General features: G+C 37.7%; 1 protein-coding gene and 2 pseudogenes across 1 annotated transcript; 1 reads left to right on the top strand and 2 right to left on the bottom strand.

Annotated features, from left to right (window-relative positions):
• On the bottom strand, window positions 1-20,672 carry LOC115228110. Its single transcript, XM_029798774.2, has 3 exons — window positions 20,236-20,672; window positions 19,888-20,204; window positions 1-71 (listed from the first exon to the last, which is right to left on the bottom strand). Exons 1-2 carry the CDS (start codon window positions 20,659-20,661, stop codon window positions 20,022-20,024), a joined length of 609 nt encoding a protein of 202 aa, XP_029654634.1. The 5' UTR covers window positions 20,662-20,672; the 3' UTR covers window positions 1-71; window positions 19,888-20,021.
• LOC115228132 lies at window positions 974-2,692 on the bottom strand (annotated as a pseudogene).
• Window positions 3,910-4,579, top strand: LOC115228131 (annotated as a pseudogene).
• Window positions 20,673-23,522: the final 2,850 nt, after the last annotated feature.

The raw sequence follows: 23,522 nt of genomic DNA, 5'->3' as shown, positions 1-23,522 counted from the left end.
CCATATCTCTCAGTGCCTAAACGATTCTCCACGGCAATCATATCTTTAACGACTCCCAAACCACCCAACTCCTACCACTCACACCACACAGGATAACTCTACACAACTCTTCCTAGGATATATTCCCCGGAATGTCCATCAATTCAGCCACAGTCCGACACTTGTCACAAATCTCCAGACACTCCCTCAACTCAGGCAGATTCTAGTCTCTGTTGACTCAGTAAGACATCTTCTTCACTATCCTTGAGACTTCTCACCTCAGTCTCTGCTCTTAGTTTTTCAGTGTTAATTTTATTTAGTGCTCTGATTAAGTGCTTTGATTTTGTTGTATAAGTAGATTAGCAATAATTCTAAATTAACCGAAATATTATTGCAAGAATTATCTAATTCTTGACAAATGGCTTCAATAGACGCAAATAGACGTTTCCTCAGAAAGCCGTCTCGTTTCATGGTACGTCGAACTTCTGTCACTGTCTCTGTTTTTGCAATAAGATTGATTATTATTATTTTAAAGACTATTTTCATTTTTGAATCAAGTATTTTGAAAATTTATTTTTTCGATTATTTTTTCTCTCCGGGACTAAATGCAGTCAGCGTGCGGAATCAACAGATTTTATAAGAAAACGGAAAACTTGATTTCCTATAAGGCAGCGACAGGGCAAGAAATCTGTCTTAAAAATTTAATCAATGTAAAATGGCAAAAATTCACAAGTTCAGTTGTACTTTAAAAAACCCTCCTAAAGTGGCAATCAAGCAATTCTGAAAATTTTTTGAAAGTTAGAATCGACAAGGGTTGTTGCAAAAAACGAGAGATCAAAACCACAACAGTAAATTTACTAAAACTAAATTAATCAAATTCTTCATTATATATAATTTTTAATTTATTAAGAGCTTTGATGGGAGTGATACTTTTTTGATCCACGATTTTGTCAAAGCACTCTACGGCGAGTTCTTTAAGCATACATAAGGAAAATCAACCAATGGACTCCCTGATCACGTGGGGAATAATTTCGACCAAAGCCGAACAGTTGATGGCAAAAGCAGGATTCGTGTTGATTTCGAGCAAATAAATTCCAAAATTTTCATCGACCAAAAAATCAAGACCAAAAATTTCAAAAAATCCGTGTTGTATTTTAAGTTTGTTTTTCACTGAATTGAAACAAAATAACGAAATTTCCTTCATTTTTTCCTATCAATTTAACTCAAACAGCTCAACAATTAATTTTGTCTTAGTCCAATTCTTTTCTAGTTTTCCGCGTTTTGCATAAATTTCGTTCAAATATTCGTTCAACTTATCCATTGACCAAGCGGTCTCTTCTTTCATTTGATGGTATTCGGGGTTTTTTTTCTGCACGTACTACTCGTGAGTGACCCCTTATATGCCTGGTTAGTCAAGTGAGTGGTCAGATCGCGGTCTTCGATTCGATAGGGTCGACAACTCAGACGGACGTACCCTTCTTTGAAGAGGACGAGAAATGGTTTTGTACTTGCAATAACCATATATGTCCGAATGTCAAATTTTTTGTTTTGAAGGAGCAGAGGACGTTCAATGTAACTGTTGGATCACATCGGCAAACTTACATTTGCATTATTTTTGCACGGAATTTATTTTTTGTGGTAAACATGGCTTTCAAGTCCTCCGTTGATCGAATCAGTTGAATTCCTATTCCTTGATTAAGGTTGACAGGTTTACAGATCCAGATTTGTTCAGCTACATTGACACGTGATATAAACCAGAATAACGGGATTCGATAAAGTCGGAGAGTTCATTGGAATTTTTGATCGTGAAAGTCTCGGGGATGAACTCTTGTAGTCTTAAGTTTGAACAGGATTGACCATATTCGTACAAATTTACAAATAAGTTCATTTTATTGGTCAAAACTTCACAATTCTGAATGTGATTGACCATATAATTTCCTCTACATGTTTTATCTCGTCAAACCTTCTTTGAATGTTTCGAAATGAAAAAACGACTTGCACTCAACCCACATCAGTTTGAGTGTCTTGTCACGTTTGTTGTAAGTTTTAATCCATCCGAGTGATAAAAGAATTCGTTCCACTCTAACAAATTAGACATTTTCATAAACAATTTAGATCCATTTTTTCCCATAATGTAGAATTTAGGCGAATATTTTTTTGTGGAAATTTGAGGACTTTTCAGGATTTCAAGTTTTGGTGACTCGGTCTTTATTTTTTGAGATCGGATCGTTGGGAAAATCATCTTTTTTGGCGGGGATCTGATTTTTGGTGGATCATATCGATTTGGTTTTGAGTATTTTCGAGGAATGAGTTCAAGTTTTATTATTTTTGATTCTCCAATTTGATCAATTTGATTGTAATTGATGTTTTTTTGCTGTGAATGTTCATTTTTTGAATCTTTGACGTGTCCAGAATAAGATTTAGTAATGACAATTCGTGATATGTATTCCATCATTGTGTTGTTTGTACGTTTCTTTGAAAGTCTACCAGAAAATATAAATTCTTTAAATTGTTCTAAATTAATTTGTTTCGAAATATTGAGTTGATTGTCTAAGATATTAAAACTCCTTTTTTGCTCAATCTGGTCCTCAATCAAAAGCTGTTTGGTCTCAGATTCAAGAATGTTTTGTTGGATCATGCTCTCATAGTGAACTCGATCGTTGAACAATCCTGAATCGTAGCTGCTTTTAAAACCGATCACGTAATTCTTCATTAAAAAGTTTGAATCTTAAGGCTTTGCACTAACAAATATTTATTGTTTTTTTCTCAAATGACGATTTTTAAAAATAAAGTTAAAATAATCGAATATCGACGCCAGGATTAAAATTGATTATTTATTATCCTATAAACAAATAAATGCAACAAATCAGAACAAGTTTCACTTTCAATAGTCATAACTAAGTTAAAAAATCAAATTAAAAAGAAAGAAAACAAGAAAATAATTAGGAAATTGAACAATTTACGAACAGTGGAGCTGTAATTTGCCCTTTCCCAGGCACAGTGAGAGGTTGTTGCTGATACATAGCCCTGGACTCATCATCAATCCTCAAATCATTCAGAACCACCTTGTAGATATTCATATCAGAATTAGCGTATTTGGGTTTGACAGACTGAAAGGTGTAATATTCCCCACACACCACACGTTCCCCCTCCACCGAGTCATTGGGAGGCACAAGAGGCTGGACAAAATCCCCACTGACAGCACACAACAGCATTCCTTCAGAAAGTAACCCTCGGAGGGACATTGGCTTCAAATTACATACAAAAAGGCCAAGTTGGCCTAAAAGATTCTGAGATTCAATTTTCTGACGAAGACCAGCACAGATCGACCGATGCTGGGACTCACCCACATCGACCATCATGTGGTACAACTTATCGGCTGAAGGGTGGTCCCGGATTTCCAAAATTCGGCCAACCCTAAATTGATAACAAAGATAGTACCGGATATCGAATAGTGAAATATCTTTGCATTTTTGTGGTTTATTTTCCGGTTTTTTGCCATTGTCGATTGTGGTCAAATCGGAAAATTTTGAGATTTGGCGAGGTAGAGGGAATGTTCGCTCTATTAACTGATGTTTTATTCATACTTCCGTTTAAAAATTCCATTTGTATTAATTCTTCTAATAGTAGGGACACTTTTCGACAAATCTGAGACATGTGGAAAGACCAACAAGAAAGTAAATTTAAATATATTTAAAAATTTTCATTTTATAATTTATTAACCCTTTTTTGAATATAGAAACCGAAAAAATTATTTTTTTTATTTTTACTTTTGAACAGTCTCAAGTAGGGTAACGTTCCTTCACATAAGCAACCTTTGATCTGCTCCCCAATTCTGAAATTGATTGAAAGGTTCAAATTAATTATTTATAAATAAAAAATATTTTACTTTTTTAATATATTATTTTATTATTAAAATAATTTATTACAATGTTGCATTGTGTGCGCAACCTACGATTGTTTTCTCGATTTAGTTCAACTATTCAAAATGGTATTATTTATTCAAACTATATATAATAAAGCCGAAATTAACCCCAAAACCAAGCATCTGCTAACATTTGGAGATTATGTCAGAAAGTGCCTACCAAAATATGTCCAACTAGTTCAGGTGGCCCACAACGAATTGGAAATATGCATCCACCCCTCTGGAGTCGTCCCAACACTCCATTTTCTCAGAGATAACCACAACGCCCAATTCCTTTCACTGGCAGACATTTGTGGTGTCGATGTGCCCACAAGAACACATAGATTTGAAGTATTTATTTAATTTATTTAAGATTGTGTATAATCTCCTCTCCCTTCGTTACAACCAACGTCTGCGGATCAAAACATATACCGACGAGTTAACCCCCGTGGATTCAGTTTGTTCTATTTTTCCCGCCGCCAATTGGTATGAGCGGGAAATTTGGGACATGTTTGGTGTATTTTTCAACAACCACCCCGACCTGAGGAGAATTCTGACGGATTATGGCTTCCAAGGTCACCCGCTGAGGAAGGACTTTCCACTGGGAGGCTACAATGAGGTAGAAAGGGTGCTTTGAATGGCCAGTTGAGGTATGACGAAGAGCTGAAACGAATTGTGTATGAACCGGTTGAATTTGACCAGGAATTCAGAAAGTTTGAACTCAAATCTCCCATTGAGCCGCTCTACGAGTATAAGGAGGCTGTTAATAAACTTGATGACACTAATAATGATTAAATTGCTATTTAAATTATTTCTCTAATTGGATTTATTTAGGGAGGAAAAGCTAACCACTTTTGTTTAATTATTTTAACATTTATTGATCAAACAATGCTTCTAAATTTGGATGGATGTTTTCACCCAGGAAAATTTAATCAGTAGCCTAAGAAAACGGATATGAAAATCACGTGCAAAAAATAAGAGTATTTTAAGATAAAGTGGCCTAAAATAAGAGTAACAAATATGTAAAATATTTTAAGATTAGCTATCAAACTAAATAAATATGTAATCAGATTTCTTAAAAAATGAATAATTCAAATTAATAATCCAGACAATCAATATTATATTACCGTAAAGAGTGTCATTGATAACAGACAAGTGGAATAATCATACAATTCAATTTCTTAGCCGATCAATTTCAGCCATATAAAACTCAATCTCTGCCTGTATTTCTGCGTAGGAATTCTCCATGTTTTCAATCTCCAGTAAAAGCTGTGCATATTTTGCAGAATAATATTTTTTGGTGTGTTTTGTCTTTTCTCGGTATTTTCTTGCAGCCATCTTGTTTTGGGCACGCCTACGCTCTTTTTGCGAGACCTCCATTTTGGCTCCACTGGTGGAGGGGTCACAGAATGTAGGGAAGGGGGAGTCCGGTCTTTCAATGGGAGGGTGTTCCTCATCTTGAGGGGAATCATCTGAGTTTACAAATTTGTCAAATTCTTCAAAAATTGATGAATAATCGACATTGCTGAAAGCTAGAGAGTTAAAAAATATGTCTTCTTCGGATAAAGCACGAGAATGTTCTAGAATTGGGGGATTTAATAAAGGGAGATCCCTAGGCTCGAAGGATAGCCATTGGGGGTCGTAAAAATTGTTGTTTGAATTCATTTTGAGAATTAATATTGTAATTTAAGTTTGTGAAATTAAGTGAAAACATTTTCTAGAGATAACATTTTTAAAACTTTACATTTTTAAAGGAAATTAATTAAAACTGCATAACAACGAACAGAACTATAGAAACATTATTTCTTTAAGAAAATTAATACCATTAAATTTGGTTAGCCATTCAAAAAATAATAATCTAATTAATAAATAAATATAAATTATTTGAAATAGAGCATTTTAATCATAAATAATGTTTCCTCCATCTCAAACAATTCAATTTATTCAAAAACGGGTTAACAACTGCTTCTAATAAAAGTTTCGGACTCTTTCCCCTTTGGGGACTTTTGAATGTTTCGTTATATTTTATATAGCTATTTATTTACTTTATATTAATAAATGTATTAATCTATATCAATAGATAGTGATTAATTTAATCCTGTGGGTTTATAAATATGACTCAGGACATTGATTTATCCAGCATAGAACAAATCCTCACTCAGTCCCATCCTGAGGATCTGGAAGAAATAAACCAACTCTTGTCTTCTTCTGGGGTATACGCCAACAAAATGACAACTATCAGATATCTACTGAGGAGGATATTCGTAGAAGCAATTATAACTGCACTAAGCAGCCAACCGGACCACTCAACATCGAGAAACTCCGCCATTTTATGGAGGAAACAGCCAAAAATGAAGAAGACTGGCCTGAACTTGTCCCCCACGTCTCCAAAAAAGTGGAACCCAAGCAGCCCAGTTTGGAAGAGGAGCCTCAAGTAGAAGGCGAGTTCGATGCCTCCATCAGAGAGGCTTTGGCCGAATATGACCCAAAAGACTACGCAGAACTGGCAGGTACTCAATTTTGGCCAATCCAGCTATCCTGGGTCTGCCTGGACTGGTCACACAGGAGGAATATCACTCAGCCACTATTTCTACTGCCTCAAATATTTTAAAATCAAGTGAGGGTCAAATTTTGCTATTTAAAGACGTTTTTAGCGTCTCTGAAGGGGAGAACGAGACCGATGTTGAGGATTCTATTAAAGGAATTGAAGATAATCTGCTCACCAGCCTTAATTTGAATAATATTAGAGATATTAGTCTTGATCAGGTCTCCAGACTGTGTCTTGCCTTGAGGAAAAACACCTCATTGACAAGTCTTTCCATGTCAAATGTAAGACTGACAAATCAGGCTGGAATGGTAGTATTTGTGTTGGTTATGTAGATGTTGGGAGATGTCCTTAAGGAGAACAGGTGTCTTCTTAAACTGGATTTGAGTTCTAATTATCTGACTGGGTCGACCATTGCTTATATTGTGGAGAGGGTTAATGAGAGACAGTCACTGAGGGAACTACGAGTGTGCAATCAAAGTCCGCTAATGTTGGGTGCTCAGGCTGAAAATTATATTTTGACTTTGGTTATGAGAAATGACACTTTGAGGGTTCTCTCGGCTGACTTTAATGTCACGACTGTTAGATTTGGAGTGCAGAATAAACTGCAGGAGAATAGTTTTAAAAATAGAAAACGATATTAACGTTTTAATATTTTGGGTCTTTACTTTAATAATTTATATAACAACATTTGGACTAATTAGAAAGTGTTGAAAGTATGTTTGAAAATACGCATGTTCAGACGCCAGGTGTTCTCTTGAATTGTGAAAAGTATAAATTATTGATTGCACCTCTGAGAAATTAGTTGAGATTGTTTAAATTCCAATTATTATAATCGATGCCAGTTGAATTTTGTAAAAAATTTTAATGCATTGAATTTCTTTTAATGTATTTTCCTGCCAATCTCAAAATGTGGCTATCCAACGTTATCAGTAGTCAGAAAAAAGTTTGTATGGGACAATCGCCTTCACACAAATGGGGTTTCTTTACAGGATAATGAAATGATATCCTGATTTTCTACGGTGACACATTATTTTTGCTTCCAAAGATCAGGACATCCTGGTTGCTTCATTAAAGGTTACAATGAACGTTGAATATATTAAATAACTGGATTACTACCCGCCTATCAAATTATTCAGAAAAGTCAACGATTTCTCTCATCACCTTGGATAAAAGACTTGAGAAGAAGTTAGTCCATCTTAGACTGTACAACAACGAAACTCCGTCCTCCAGAACTCAGAAGATCCTAGAAGTTACCTTCGATACTCACATGTGCTTTTCTCACCACTTTTCCATGTCTTAATGAACTTTAGAAAGAAGACCAACGTCTTAAAATGTCTCTCCGGTTTTTAGAAGTTTTGAACAAATTTCGTATTTAGGTGTTTATAGAATCAGTACATGGTGCCTTTTTGCTTGTATACAGTATGAGGTAAATTAATTTCGAGGTGAGTCTGAAAAGAGTCTTTACGCTCACAAAGCGCTGGATTTTTAGAAAATTCTCAGCTCTTGAAACATGGAAGTTATCATGCATTCATATTGACAAAGATATAAGCAATCGCGGAGACACGGGCTACACGCCCAAAACGCACTTGCGCAGGCTCATGCGGGAAAAATCTGGCAAAGATGAGGAGCCTTCTGACGCGTTTTGGGATCACGTGACTTTATTTTCTCTGTTTTTCGTGTCTATTTGGGGAATAAAAAATTCGCAATGAAGTTATTCTTTTTTCCACTTTTGGTTTTTCAGTAAATTTCCTCAAGTTTGCAGTTTTTCAGCATTTTAAACATTAGAATATAATTTCCACTTTTTAAAAGTTTCCTTGCTTGATACTGAATTTTTCTGAACGGAATACATTCAAACCTCTCAAACCGATTCTTCTCGGGACTATAGAATTGTCCGGTATAGAGGGGAGGCTGGTATATTAAATAAGTAATTGAATTTACTTGTAACAAAAAATTAAAACAGTACAATTAATAGAAATCTGTCAATATGGACTGTCTTGTATTCAGCAATCTCTGTATTATTTAGTCTGTTGACGGGCTTGAGTAATTCTGGTGTGAGCATATGAGAAATTTATTCCAGCATTTGTTGAAATATGTTTTGGTTCGGTTTACTTATCAAAATCTCAGTCACTGTCATTATCTTCAGAGGCTTAGACTGTTTGCTATTGGTCAATTAGGAATGATTCCCAATTTTCGGATGTTCAGTAGGTAGTTCCAAGTTTAAGTTGGCAAATTTTTTTTCATATGATTGTTGACTAGTCTATTCACGAGGAGTATCAATAAATTGTTACAGGATTGTCATTTATAATCTATATTTTCACTGGAATGTCACACTTATTAATGCAGGGGAAGATTATCTTTGATTTCACGTTTATCGTGAAGCTCTGCTAATCTACCGGATTGCATCTAAGAGAGAATAAATTTGCGAATTCTTTGTCATAAAGTTGAGTCATTAATAGTCTTCTGTATTTTTCTTTCAATTGTCATAATTCAGATTTAAAAACGATTAATAGGATTTATTCAACTCCATATTTGTGCTAAAAAAAATTTTGTCTCATCTTAGATGTTTGGTTTGATTTATTTACCGCATTTTCTCGATTTCAAAGCGCAGCTGACAATAACACGCAGGAAATTCGGGGCCAAAAACATGTGGAAAACGCAGTAATCAAATATAGTGCGCACCTAAAATTTCCCATTGACAAACAAACAGAAATCTTACCTTTTTCCTTCTTTTTAAGATTGTTTTGTTCAAAACCGGATAAATACTCCCAAAGTCCTATTACCAAAAGGACATTCGTCAACTACAAACGCTGACTGTGGTCGAAATTCCAACAAGAAACTGATCAGTATCTCTCAAACTTCTCAGTCCTAAATTTTAAATCGATCGATGACCCAGTATAATCTCTGCAGACCGAAAATACATTTCCAAAAGATTTATCCGCGGGGCAAAACCACTTTTCACAAGGGAGATCATTGACCTTATAAAAGAGAGACGGGCAATAAAGAGGAATGGCGTCCGGGACTCCAACTCGGGCTCCAGATTATCAAGTATTAACGGGATAATCACTGACCACATTCTACAAAACAAAAGAGCCAGGTGAAAAGAGTTTGTATGCAGACTGGATCATCGTACCAAGCCAACTAAATTTTGGAACGCATTGAAGTCTATTTCTTCCGGACAGACTTTACACAATTCCACTCACGAATCTGGGATAAATAAACGCCTCCGCTCAAAGTCATTTCGAGAACAAGCGGATGACATTATGTCCCACCACAGCTCTATCTGTCAGATCAACATGGACAGATCAAATCGTGTACATATATTGAATCCCCCTCCGTCGCCAAACGTCTCCCCGATCAAGATAGACTGGATGGACATATGTGCCCTAATCTTGAATGCTAAGAATTCGCCGGTGAAAGGCCCAGGCGGAATATCCATTCATCATCTAAAAAACCTTGGGCCGAATGGACTTGGAGCCATCACGGACATCTTTCAAACTTCATTGATATGTCCCCATGTTATGGAAACAATCAACTATAATCCCAACACTCAAGCCGAACAAGGATCCTCGGGATCCAGGCACTTTCCGGCCAATCTCTTTGATTTGTGCCGCTTCGAAAGTTTTGGAGAGATTCATTTTGAATCACATATATCTGCAAAAACCTGTCTAGATCCCAACATGGTTTCCGCCCATCTCACTCCACCTCTACGGACCTAATAAAACTAACGGACTTTATTGCGGATGGTTTTAACAACAACAAACCACCACTTCGCACAATTCTGGCTTCGATCAACATCGCAAAAGCCTTCACAAGACCTCCCGTCATGTTCTTTCAAACAAAATTACAGCGACTAGCATTCTTCCAATGATTCAAAAATGCCTCAAGTCGTTCATATCCGGCAAACTGGGTCGCACTTTGTTCATGTCGAAGACGTCGCACGCGCGATACTTACCGAATAGAGTCCTGCAAGGATCGGCCCTCTCCCCGGCCTTGTTTAACCTCCACCTGAGCAGTTTACCTGAGCTGAAAGACACTTTGATCATGTCTTATGCTGATGATTTGATCTTGCGGCTCGGGACAAGAACATTTCAACTTCTTCCACACGTCTACAAACTCATCTGGATTTATTGGAGTCTTGGCTTGTAACCAATCACCTCTCTCCCTCCAAGTCCAGTTTTACGTTGTTCACCAGTGACCGTCGCCAGCTAGAACAGCATCCAGAGTTGAAAATCTTTGGAGAACGCTCCCCCATTTAAAAAACTCCGAAAATCCTGGGAGTGATCTACGACCAATGTCTTCTCCTCTCATGTTGCCCACATAATCAAAAAAGTAAACAAAAAGAGGAATGCCCTCCGTGCAGCACTCGCTGCTGAGCGCCTGAGGACAGCCGGCCTCCTACCAGCTAGAGAAGTCGGGGTAACTACCTAACTAAAACCGGATAAAGAATTCTTAGATAGAGACTGTAGATTCATGGTGTTTTTATGCTGTTACAAGAAAGATATTGGCGTTAGCCATTTGTTTCCATCGCCATTTTACTTTCCAGCTTATTAATGCAGGATTTTGATGGCTGTGAGGCTTGACGATCTTTAATATGCGTGTATTTTAAATTAAAAATTGGAAATTGCACAATGTTCGTGCGTCAAAGTGAGTTTGACAATGCTTTTTCGATCGAAAACTTGTAATTTATTTTAGCTATTGATTATAACATGCACCCCATTTATTGAAATTAATTACAAATATAGCAAAAAAATGTATATAGCAAAAATCTTAGTGTTATAATCGAGAAAATACGGTATTGCTTGAATTTTTTTTCTAAAGACAATTCATAACGTATTTGTTTTTTACAGACAACTCCTTAAGTCAGATAGATCTATTAATTCAATGGATCTGGAAACGCTCAGGGGGCACCTAATACCACCGCAAAGTGCATCAAGATAACGGATTAGTTAGTTTGGGTTGAACGTGGTTTTGGTAACATAATAAATATGATTAGATCAAAGATTGATGTCAAGAGGCCGGTTTATGCTAAAAGAAAATTCAACTTTGGATCACAAAATACGGCCGGTATTTGGAATAGAGGAGATCCGATGAAATAGCAGGAATGAGGTGAATCGGGATCTGGAGTTTAGTTCGGTTTTAAAGGAACTTCTGTATACCGAAGAGTCGGTTTAGTGCGGCTTGACTGTACTAAAATTATTTCATTCTACCAAAACTTTCTCATTTTAATGGTCGAAGTATTTTTTAATAAATTAATTAAAATTTTTGAATCACTTTTATAACCTGGTCAGCCAAATATAAAATAAACTTATATTATTTTAACAAAAAAAGTTGTTTTAATGTACGTTTCCCGCATTCCGAAAAGGTCATATTCAGATCTAAAAGTGTTAAATTTGAAATAAATAAATAGGCACAAAATTTGAAAATTCAAAAATCTGACTCAGCAATCCCCAACCCCCTTCAACGGCCACTTGGATTCGGGAAAATATTTACAAACCACATTTTCAAGGCGTGTTGGAACAAAGAAAAAGGGTGGAGCATTCCCCAAATACTCCCATTCCACAACCTCAATCTTCACCCCTCCTCCAACGCTCTTCAATATTCCTTCCTGGTGAGATTTCAACTTATAACAACCGAGGCTTTTGAAGGAATGAAAGCAACACTGGGCGTGGACAACAAAATTAGACTTTTCAGGCCTTTAAGTCACTACCAACGATTCCTAAAAAGTTCGAACCGATTGTTTTTGCCTGTTGAGTTATTTTTGTAATTTTTACAGGACTTTGACCCAGTTGAACTGGTTGAGTGCACAAAAAAATTAATTGACTTGGAAAGGGAGTGGCTTTTCCCCGCAAATGATAACACATTTCTGTATTTACGCCCTACAATTATGGCAAATGACGTAACTGTCGATGAATTTTACTTCCAGATGGTTCTGGGCTTTGATTTTCCCACCAATGCTTTGTTGTACATCATCGTGTCTGTTTCTGAGAACTACTTTTCTAGCAGTAGGGTCATATCCCTATACGTTGACACGTGCAAAACAAGTTTCCGTCCCAACGGGGAATACAAATTGGGAATGTGTTGACTTTATTGCATTTGAACAGGAATTACGGTTCCATTGTCGATTCCCTGATGAAAGCAAGAGAAAACAACTGTGCTCAGTGTCTGTTGGTTGATGATGAAAGTGGTGTCATCTCAGAATCCGGAACTATGAATTTTTTTGCGTATTTGACAAACAAATCCGGAGGTGAGTTTTTCTATTAACTCAGAACGGGAACTGGTCACCCCTTCCCTCGACTCAGGACTGCTTCTTCCAGGGATCACACGCGACTCGATTTTACAAATATCTAAGAATATGGCACTTTTAAGGGGGTCTGACTTTTAGGGAGGGTTTTCTGTAAGTGAACGAGAACTGTCAATCATGGAATTGCATGAGGCTAGCTCGGATGGCCGTGTATGCGAGTTTCATCACGGGTTTTAGTTGCTGGAAATGTTCTGCACTGGGACTGCTGTGACCCTGGTCAATGTTGACAAAATTATTTTCAAAAATCAACACATTGTGGCGATGACTGGCGATGTAAACCGTCTCTCCGACATTTTGCATGCCAGACTAAAGGATATTTTTGTTGGAGGAGATTATTTATATTTGTAGGCAGGGCGGGAACTTAAACCAGAGTGGACAGTTGAAATTTGAATATTTAATCCACAAAATATTAACCTTATAAATAAACGGTACTCCTTAAATATGGTTCAGAAAAGTTTTAAAAAGCTCCAACAACTGCTAAATCCTGGCTATTAGACATTTCAAAAAATCAAAACTAATTTAAAAGCTGCGACAAGATTGTAGTAGTTTAACGTTGAATCAAACTCTTTTAACGTCAGGGAAATATATTCGAATTAATAACCGTAATGCTCAGAAAAGTGATAAAGTTTCAATTCTCTCCACCGCCGAAGTGGAGAGATCAATTTTCGTTACATTTCAATAATCCGAACTCTTTGAAAAGTTGGAGATACAAGAAAATGACGCGTGCGAAAACTCGTGGTGCTCCAAAACAAGGTTGATCAATTCTTTCAAGAGCCCGGCCTGAAGAATGAGTAGCTTAGGTAAACTGCTGTGTTGTCTCGGTTGTTCAACATCTGGAATAGAAACGGCAAGTAATACCCATCAAACGAGATAACATAATCAAATCAGAATATTTAATGTAGTCATAAACTACGGCCTGGATGGCCTGTCCAACTCTCCTCACTCTTCTTATAGTCTCAATAGTGGATGATCGTTAACAAATGTATTTCTTATGTAATTGATTTAATTTAAAAGAATGATATCCGTCACGAGGGTTGGTCTCAACATCTCCAAATTTTCTCAATTGAAAAAGTGTTCGACTTATTTTAGATTGAGGCATATTTGTGCTCTAGAGGTTAAATCTGCTTCTAAGAAGGCCGAAGATTTTAAGCTATCCAAATATTCTGCCCTTTCGGATGAGTTTTTCGTGATGCCGATAGCGGTTGAAACGTTAATGCTTGGAGCTTCGACACCAATATTTATGATAATGGTTACTCGGACAGCTCGGAAGTTCATTTTGATTGGATGCATGTATCAATAGTAAGCAATTCCGGATGATTTGTTGACTTATGAAAGGATGAAGCAAGGAAGGAGGCAGAATTGAAAAGAGAGAAAAGAGAAACAATGAGAAATCATTAAAATCTTATCAAAAGGTCTTTAGCACTGAACTGCATTATTTATAAAGTAACTAACATTAAAGGAGATTACTTTCTAGATAAAAATACAAAAGCCATTCACATTTGTTAATTAGATTCTGCCCAACTTACAAGAACGACTCTTCACTTAAATATCCGAAGTCGCTGAGTTGGAAAGATGTTTTTCCATATAATTTTGAAACCCACGATACAAATACCATTCTCTTTAATGACGGCATTAATTTCCATTTTTCTTCTAAGTTCTCTTTGATTCTCACGTCTTATAAATATGCGTTTTTATTTTTTAGCCAGATGTTTTTTATCCTTGCGATTATAGAATTTTATCTATATATGAGTACATTTAACATTGAAACTAAATTACAAAAAAATTAATTGAATAGTGAAGAATCATTTATTTGTTAGATTAAATACTTTGATTACCAGGTTGAAAGTGAGTTTAATTTTTAAAATTGCCCCACAAGTTATAATTTTTAAATTCTATTCCGAGAGTACTTTTGGCCATTTTTCCCGTAGTCTTCTCACTGCTGAACTTCTCCATTATATTTAACAGTTTCTGACACAAATAAAAGTCAAAACTGTCAAATATTTAATGTTGAAGTCGAAAGTTGATGGGCCAAGAATCTCTTTCCAAACTCATGGTTTCGGATTTTATTTCCAGAAGCTGCCTGTGCCGGAAGCTTTTCCAGAAGCTGCCTTGACGAGTGACGCCATCATGAACATCTCATCACGGGGATTCGAGGCTTTCCTGGACTTCAAATGAGATGTCTTGAGTTTTCTAGTCTAAGAAACAGCTGCACGCCGATGAAAAAAATAAAAAAACATAAGAAAGATATGAAAATTTTTAGTTCTTCGGGATTAATTAAAATAACTAACTTACTTGTTTTCTCTTTTGGTCTTGCACAACTGAAACATAGGTTCCTCTGGCTACACGGACGTGCTGTTGTTAAACTAGTATTATCGAGCATTCCCGGAAAATCACAAATTAAGTTTTCCTTGTGTTATGTGTTTTATTCTTACGCACAACCTGTTCCAGACTCCCTGATTTTAAAATTATCCGTAGAGAATCAAAATCTTTACCACGTAAAATCTTATTTTTTCCAAGATTTTCATTTACCACTGTGGGCAAAGTGACTCCGGATCTTGCATGAAATGCTCCTTTGGGTAGTGGAAACTATTTTTTCATAACGATGTTCAATGAGTGAGTGTTTCCATACTTAGGACGCAACCTAAAAATCATCATCTTGAATTAAGATATCTTATGGACTCTCTGAAAATAATGATGATAACTGATGTATTAAATTGTAACAGAACGGATGTTGAAAGTATCGTTTTTGACATAGCTGGGTTGGAGAGAAATGTTGAAATATCTGCGATGAATTTTAAGTTTTTGTCTAAAAAAGCTTTGCTTAGCCGATGGGCGATGGATACTGATATTATACATAGCAACTGCCGTAGAAACATAATACAGTAAGGGCTCGGTTTGGGACACCATTGAAGAAAAATATTTATTTAAATAGAGATTGTTAGTAGAGTTTAGACAAAGACCTTCGGCATTCCTGTCTTTTCAGTCCCGCACACAGCTCACCTCTCAGCCGCAAACTAAGACTTACCGCCTTACCTGCCACCCAGACATTATCTTCTTTAGGAAGCTTTCGCTAAACAAGACCTGTAAACCGGTGATCAACCACGGCGGGACTTCCGTCAGTTCTCGAGATTTCATTGAAGTGGGTTAAAAATATTTCAGCCACCTAAACCGGGTCCGAGACGAAAGTTCCAACAGAGCGTTTAAGGCGCACGGAGTTTGTCTCCCCTCTTCCACAGGCTCTTCAATTGTTTCAAAAAGTCCGGAAAGTGCGCGTCCACTCTTCTGCAGACCCGCTCCCACCGTGAACTTTCGAATTCACGGATTTCTCTTTTGATCTCCCTCCGAAGCCGGCTAATCCAGCCACGAAACCAAACACGGTTTTCCTCGTAAACGCATTTGTCCCGTAGTCTGGACAGCCGAGGCTTGAATCTATTTTTATTTAACACCCGGTACGGAAGCGTGGGATGTGACTGACCCTGCACTGAGTTCTGTTTGAAATTATCTCGCATATAATCAGTCAGGTGCTTTCCAAAGAACTCCTGTACGTGGCAGGAAGACACCGTAAAGTTCTTCGATTACATCCCTCCAGGTTTTGCTGGGCGGTACCACCTGTAGTCCACTCAAAAGGCATTGCACGCTTCGGCATCCGAACTGACTCGGATGCTATCAGCAGCTTAGCGGACATTGTAGGCGATGGTGGTACCGACCCGTGTGATGATTCATTATCCTTATCCCTTCCGTTTTACCTATCATCGTTGTCCGCTTTCATTAATTTCGTCTACTCTGTTCTTTTTCCCTTTTCTGAACTGTGCGAGTTGTTGGAATATGCGGCTGGTGTCAACGAGTGGGTTTCTCAGGGACTTAAAGTCCCGGACATTCTTCTGTTCAAAGGAACTGGGACAACATATATTGTTCGCACGTAATTGAAGATATCCGCTCACACGCCGACCAGCTTCAGTTGGCAAGTATTAATTGTGCTTGTCTGCCACATTCGGCAGATTGGCTAAATGCGTTATCGATCTCGTCAGCTGGTATTTTCCTGAACAACGAATCAGTCCGCATCGGAATCTGTTTACGGCTTGGCATAGAGATTTGCCAGCCGCACCATTGCAAATGTGGACAACTCCTCTCTCTTGTCGCCTCAGTGCCGGCAGGATTTCCAGGCACGCCTCATTAAATAATGTTGTAAAGCATGCGCCTAACGCCGCTGGATTCCCCTCAATATTAGAACCGATAGGACTAGACCGTGGGAATGGAAAACGCCCTGATGGGTCGACTTTATTTCCGTTCAGGGAGGAAATGGCACTCGTGTGGGATGTTACTTGCTTAGACTCATTTTTCTCATCATCGCTGGTTGACTCCGCTTCTCGTCCTGGGTCTGCATCTGCCCTTGCCTCAACCAAAGCGCTCCAACTCCTCTCAGAGATTGGTTTAACCATCTCGAGGAGGAGTCACGACAGTCGTGAAACGAGCTGGCTTTTTCAGCGGATATCTTTTGCGATATTACGTGGAAATTGCCTGTCTATCCGCTAAGCGACTCATCTAATTTAGTTAACTTCTCTTTTTTCCTTGTTTCCATTTTAAAAAGATTTAAATTAACAAAAAGTCTACATCGTATATCAGTTCAGATTTTCTCTACGAATCCTGTCAAATTCCCTGCTCATATCAATGTCCAATATTGTGGTTACCATTTCAAATTTTTAACATATGGCACAGATCCATCTATCTCCTTATATTACATCGACAGTTGATCTCCCAAACCTGAATTTACGTTGGATGGTTAATTTCTTTTTATTAACAATAAAGTAACGTTATTAAAGTAAAATTTATCAAAACGAAAGGAATTGGAGGATCCATGAAAAGTAAAAAATTAGTCGAATTTTGTTTTATTTAAATTGCAATTTAAAAATATTAAATTAAGCAAGACGAATAAAATTGAATAAGTTAAATTCAATTTATAACTTTATGACACATTTTGTTGTTTTTGCAATCATAGTCAGGAGTCTCGGCTCGAGTCCACTCAAAGTAGCAATAAAGTATAAAGACAATATTCGTTCCAATATCTCCCAGGGTCACCAGTTTAATCTGAAATGGAATGAATATCTTAAAACATTTAGTTGTTCATTATACTTACTTTCGTAGACAAAAAATATCCACCACACGAAGAGAGTCGAAGACGGGAAATATTTCGAAGCAATCTCGAACTAATTGATCAACAAAACTTGAAATACGAAAGAAGGGAGACTTCGTATGCTCTAGGCATCAATCAGTTCGCGGACATGGTATCTCACCACTTCTCTAACTATTCAGGACTTTGGAGAAATGCATAAAGAATCTCATTTTGACCTCAATTTAACCGAATTTCAAGAATCTCGTTCCAAACCCGAATTTGGAGATAATTATGACGTCCCAGTCAACTTTAGTTGGGTGGATCGTAATGCTGTCACTCATGTTAAGAGTGAAGGAAGCTGTGGATCCTGTTATATATTTGGAGCTGTATAAGACACTAATCAATTGTAGCTGGGAAGTTTTGAAGGCCAATTCGCTATTAAATACGGCAAACTTGTTAGCTTCAGCGAGCAAAATGTAATCGACTGTATTGGACCGGACGGATGTGGCGGGGGCTTGGCAGACAATGTTTTTAAATACATAATGAAAAATGGTGGCATCGACACCGAAGAAATGTACCCTTACGAAGCCAGGGTGTACTATCTCATGTCAATCTTCAGAGTTGGTTTTGCAGATATAGGAAAAATGTTGTAAAAATGACTGGATTCAAAAAATTCACATCAGAATCTAAGTTAATGAAAGCACTAATCAACATTGGACCGATTACTACATATATCTGTTCTTTAGATTTATCATTTCGATTATATAAAAAAGGTAATCTTGAATGTTCTAAATCAAGGAGTTCACGACAATACTAAATGCAAAAAGTGTGTAAATCACGCTATAGTGGTCGTTGGTTATGGGGTTGAGAATGGAAAAGAGTATTGGTTGGTCAAGAATAGGTACAATCGACCGTCTTATTGGCAGTTGGTCTCGTTACTACGGAGAGAACGGTTATATAAAAATGGCAAGAAATAAGAACATGCAGTGTGGGATCGGAGATTATAATATTTACCCAATTTTAGAATAAATATTTTTTAGCTATTCACACTTTAAATTCATTACTATCATTTATTAAAATCATTTTTTATTGGAGACAACTCTTCCTTAGAAGTTTTGAAGGCCAACACTAATCAATTCTTAGTTGGGAAGTTTTGAAGGCCAATTCGCTATTAAATACGGCAAACTTGTTAGCTTCAGCGAGCAAAATGTAATCGACTGTATTGGACCGGACGGATGTGCCGGGGGCCACAAGAAAAGTGTATTTGAATACATAATGAAAAATGGTGGCATCGACACCGAAGAAATGTACCCTTACGAAGCCAGGGTGTACTATCTCATGTCAATCTTTAGAGTTGGTTTTGCAGATATAGGAAAAATGTTGTAAAAATGACTGGATTCAAAACATTCACATCAGAATCTGAGTTAATGAAAGCACTAATCAACATTGGACCGATCACTGCTTTAGATTTATCATTTCAATTATATAAAAAAGGTAATCTTGAATGTTCTAAATTAAGGAGTTCACGACAATCCTCAATGTCAAAATCGTACAAATCACGCTATAGTGGTCGTTGGTAAAGGGATTGAGAATGGAAAAAAGTATTGGTTGGTCAAGAATAGGTACAATCGACTGTCTTATTGGCAGTTGGTCTCGTTACTACGGAGAGAACGGTTATATAAAAATGGCAAGAAATAAGAACATGCAGTGTGGGATCGGACATTCCAATATTTACCCAATTTTAGAATAAATATTTTCTAGCTATTCACACTTTAAATTCATTACTATCATTTATTAAAATCATTTTTTATTGGATATTATTTTTCCTATATTCAATTCTAACAGTTTTTAAAATAATTAGTAAACTATTAAGACTTAATTGCTCAGACAGTCAATAATCCTCAAACGATAAATTGCCTCCACAACATCCAACCACTGCCTGACTTGACCATAACCCTCAGTGCCCAAACGATTCTCCACAGCAATCATATCTTTAACAACTCCCAAACCACCCAACTCCTACCACTCACACCACACAGTATAACTCGACACAACTCTTCCTTAGATATATTCCCCGGAATGTCCATCAATTCAGCCACAGCCCGACACTTGTCCCAAATTTCCAGACACTCCCTCAACTCAGAGAATTGAGCAACTTGACTAGGCAGAGACAACCCTTCTATCGACATATTGAACTCCGCTCTCCTCTCCAAAGCATTAATCCGGTCTTCGATAGCAATTGTCTTGATAATTCCAGTCTCTGTTGACTCAGTAAGACATCTCTTTCACTATCCTTGAGACTTCTCACCTCAGTCTCTGCTCTTCTCAGTTTTTCTGTGTTAATTTTATTCAAATCGTCTTTCTAAACACAAATAAGTCAATTCTAACATAACCAATCTCATTTCTTCCTTTCTGAGACTCATCTCAGAAGCTTTCTCAGCTTGCATGACCAATTTCTCCGTCTCTTCAGTCATTTCTTCTCTTTGCTTTGATAGTTTATTCAATTCCTCCAGTTGTTCTTTCCTTTTCTGACTTTTAATGTTCTGATTAAGTGCTTTGATTTCGTTGTGTAAATAAATCAGCAATAATTCCAAATTGGCTGACTTATTATCACAAGAATTATCTAATTCTGGACAAATGGCTTCGATGTTGGACAAATTTGAAACAATTGACTCCCTCAGTGCGTCAATAATCCCTTTTGACTCTTTAAAACTCCTTTTGGCCTCCTTTAGCCCACTGCTTTCCAAAATTCTTGAATATTGCTTCAAATATGTTTTCATTTTCCTCAATTTCCTCTGCAGATCATAATCGGAGACCATTTTAGACAACTCCTCTGCATCTCTTATCCTGTCTTGGAGTGTATTACTGCCAATACTGACTGTTATCAATACCAAAGCTGTTTCTGATCGGTTTCGGCAGAAATGAGCACTTCTGAACATATATCTTCGATTTGGTCAAGTTTGGACAATAATTCTTGTGGTTTGAGTCTCTATTTGGTAGTTCATGCATATAAACTTGGGATAGTAGTATGTTCAGATTGGTAGCATATGTTCAGCTAATTTTATTGCTTTTATTGTAGATTCGTGACTGAGCATAAATTTTTCTGATATAAATAATTCCAGTTGTTCTATTTTTTCTTCATTTGTCAGGATTTGGGAAGGAGTGGGACTTTCTTTGTCAAATATTGGTTGATTTTTGTCTACTTCTACTGGGGCATCCGGAATACTTGATACAATTTCGGTACCACAAAAAACCGGAATATCTTGACTTTTATTTTCCAATAAATTTAATGAAATCTAAAATTAAAGATAATTAAAAAAAATTAACAATTTTTTCCATATTTATATTTTTCAAAGATTCTAATAAACCAGCCACCTTTGAATGAAGCGTAGGATTTACATAAGCAAACGTCCCCAGACCGACACCCAGAGTACACAAAGAGCTACCCAGAAAGGCAATGGCGTGACGCCTGCTTTATAGCCTCAGAGAAACTTGCCTTGAAAATTGATGGCTTGAGGTAGATCGGAGTGACTGATGATTGAATAGCAACTCAACTCCACGTCCAAACCACTTGATCATTATTTTAAATTAATTAAATATATCGATTTGTCATTTAAATAAAAATAAAACTAATTTCTTAAATAATCAAAAAACAGTTGAAAATAAGCTGAAAACAAAGACACGTGACTAAAGGGAGTTCTGAATAATCGAACGAACTTCCTTGGCAGCAGCTACAGCCCCACCACCGACATTTAATTCAATAATATCCCCCAAAAGCTCATCAAAGTTGAGAGAACTCAACACCAAAGCAGACAAGCGTGAGTCCCCACTAAGCAAAGTCCCCAAAACATTGAGCCCAGTCACCACGTTCTCATCCTTCCTCTCAGGGAAAGTGATATAAACTCGAAGAAAGGATATCATAAGAGTCGAAAGGTCATCCCGAGTGTCCTCCCTTCCACCCAGTGACCTGACAGAAATGACCGCATTGACTAGCACGGTCAGAAACGGGGATACGAGATTGACCGGGAACGACTGTCCCCCCACAGGCCACCCCACAAATTCAAACAGCAAACTTTTCAATTTACCCAACAAACACACAAAATATTCCCTGCTCCTCACACAGGCCAGTCCATTGGCAATAAACTTGAGAATTGGAGATCTGCTTTTACTTGCCTGAATAAACCACTCTCTAAGCACACCACTCAACTCGCCTTCGTCGGGGAAAATAGTTTTGAGCACAAAAAACATGTCCTGGGGGAACACAGCCATGATATACCTCATCATATCCACCACAGGGAATATATATTCTAACACACATCACCACATATAACACCTGCAGGCCAGTTTATCAGTTTTTTGAGCACAGGAAGCATTGAGTCCACCGATTTGTCGACCTCCCGAATAACATTCCACTCCAAATCACTGATCCTCCACTCAGAGGGGACCAAATCAGACAACTCCTTGATCTTATCTGCCAAAATAATCCCCACAACACAACTCGACATGGCCTCCAACTGAAGATTAGAATATACAGTACACGCAGCTGATTTGTCTAAAATACACAACCAAGTCAAACTCGAATTAGTTTTGGAAGTATTCGCCTTAAGAAAGTCGACAATCTGTTCTTTATAAAATTGAGGAAGGTCATTTTCAGACACAAATCTGTCGGCAGCCTCCTCATAAGACTCACCAATGTTATACGGCAATTTGAGTCTGAGTCCAGGAAGCAGTTCCTCCAACTCCACATCAAAGACATAATCATATTCCTGTGTCTGATACACACGGAAACCACCCGGCCTTCATGTAGTTGCTTAGAACTGTCATTCGCCCCCACTACTCGTCCTATCTTCAGCCAACGTTCCTCCACGGTCGACCAACTGTAGGCGAGGACATCTCCACTCTCCTCTCTCACCATTCGAATCTCCCCCTCCTTCGACCCTGCAATATTTCCTAAGGGCACACCCACCTCTCTCACTCAGTGAATCCTCTCCTCGAATAGCCTCAGTGGAGAGGTCCCCGATCTGTGCTGGAATGTTCATCGAAGCCACTGCGGCGGAGAATGCCTCTTGATCTCTGGGACTAGCATACCGACTTTGATCTTGGGTAAAAATACGGACAATCCCATCACTAAAATGGACCAGGATAACTACGATGAGCCAGTCAGAATGTCTCCATTTGGAAAAAAAGAAACAGACCACACAGATTGGACGGGAAGTACAACTGTGGACACACATTCCCCACATTTCCACACCCTTACAGACCTGTCTTCCCCACAGGACACCAATGAATCCCCTCCTCTGCCCTGTACTCCATACACATAGTTGGTATGGCCATAGTAAGTCTCCAAACTCTGATTTGACTCATATGTCCAGCATTTGACTGTTCCGTCGTTCGAACATGAAAAGAAGGTGTCCAATTCGTCATCCACCGACAACCCACGCACACAATCAGAATGCCCCCAGAAAGTAGCCCGTAACGAACAACCCTCCCATAATTTGATAGTCCTGTCAGCAGAGGCAGTCAGGTATAACTCATCCCTGTAAATGGCCACATCCCACACCGGAAGTGAATGTCCTAAAGACTTAAGAAACCAAAATTGCCTTCCAGTCGATATTTCTCTTTAAAATCAAACCAAACTACGGCAGAAGAGTCCAACGATCCACTTATCAAGACTGAGTTG

Source organism: Octopus sinensis, unplaced genomic scaffold (genome assembly GCF_006345805.1).
Source record: "Octopus sinensis unplaced genomic scaffold, ASM634580v1 Contig09569, whole genome shotgun sequence".
NCBI lineage: Eukaryota > Metazoa > Mollusca > Cephalopoda > Octopoda > Octopodidae > Octopus > Octopus sinensis.
The sequence above is the reverse complement of the archived record's forward strand: the minus strand, read 5'-3'. Positions and strand labels throughout refer to the sequence as shown.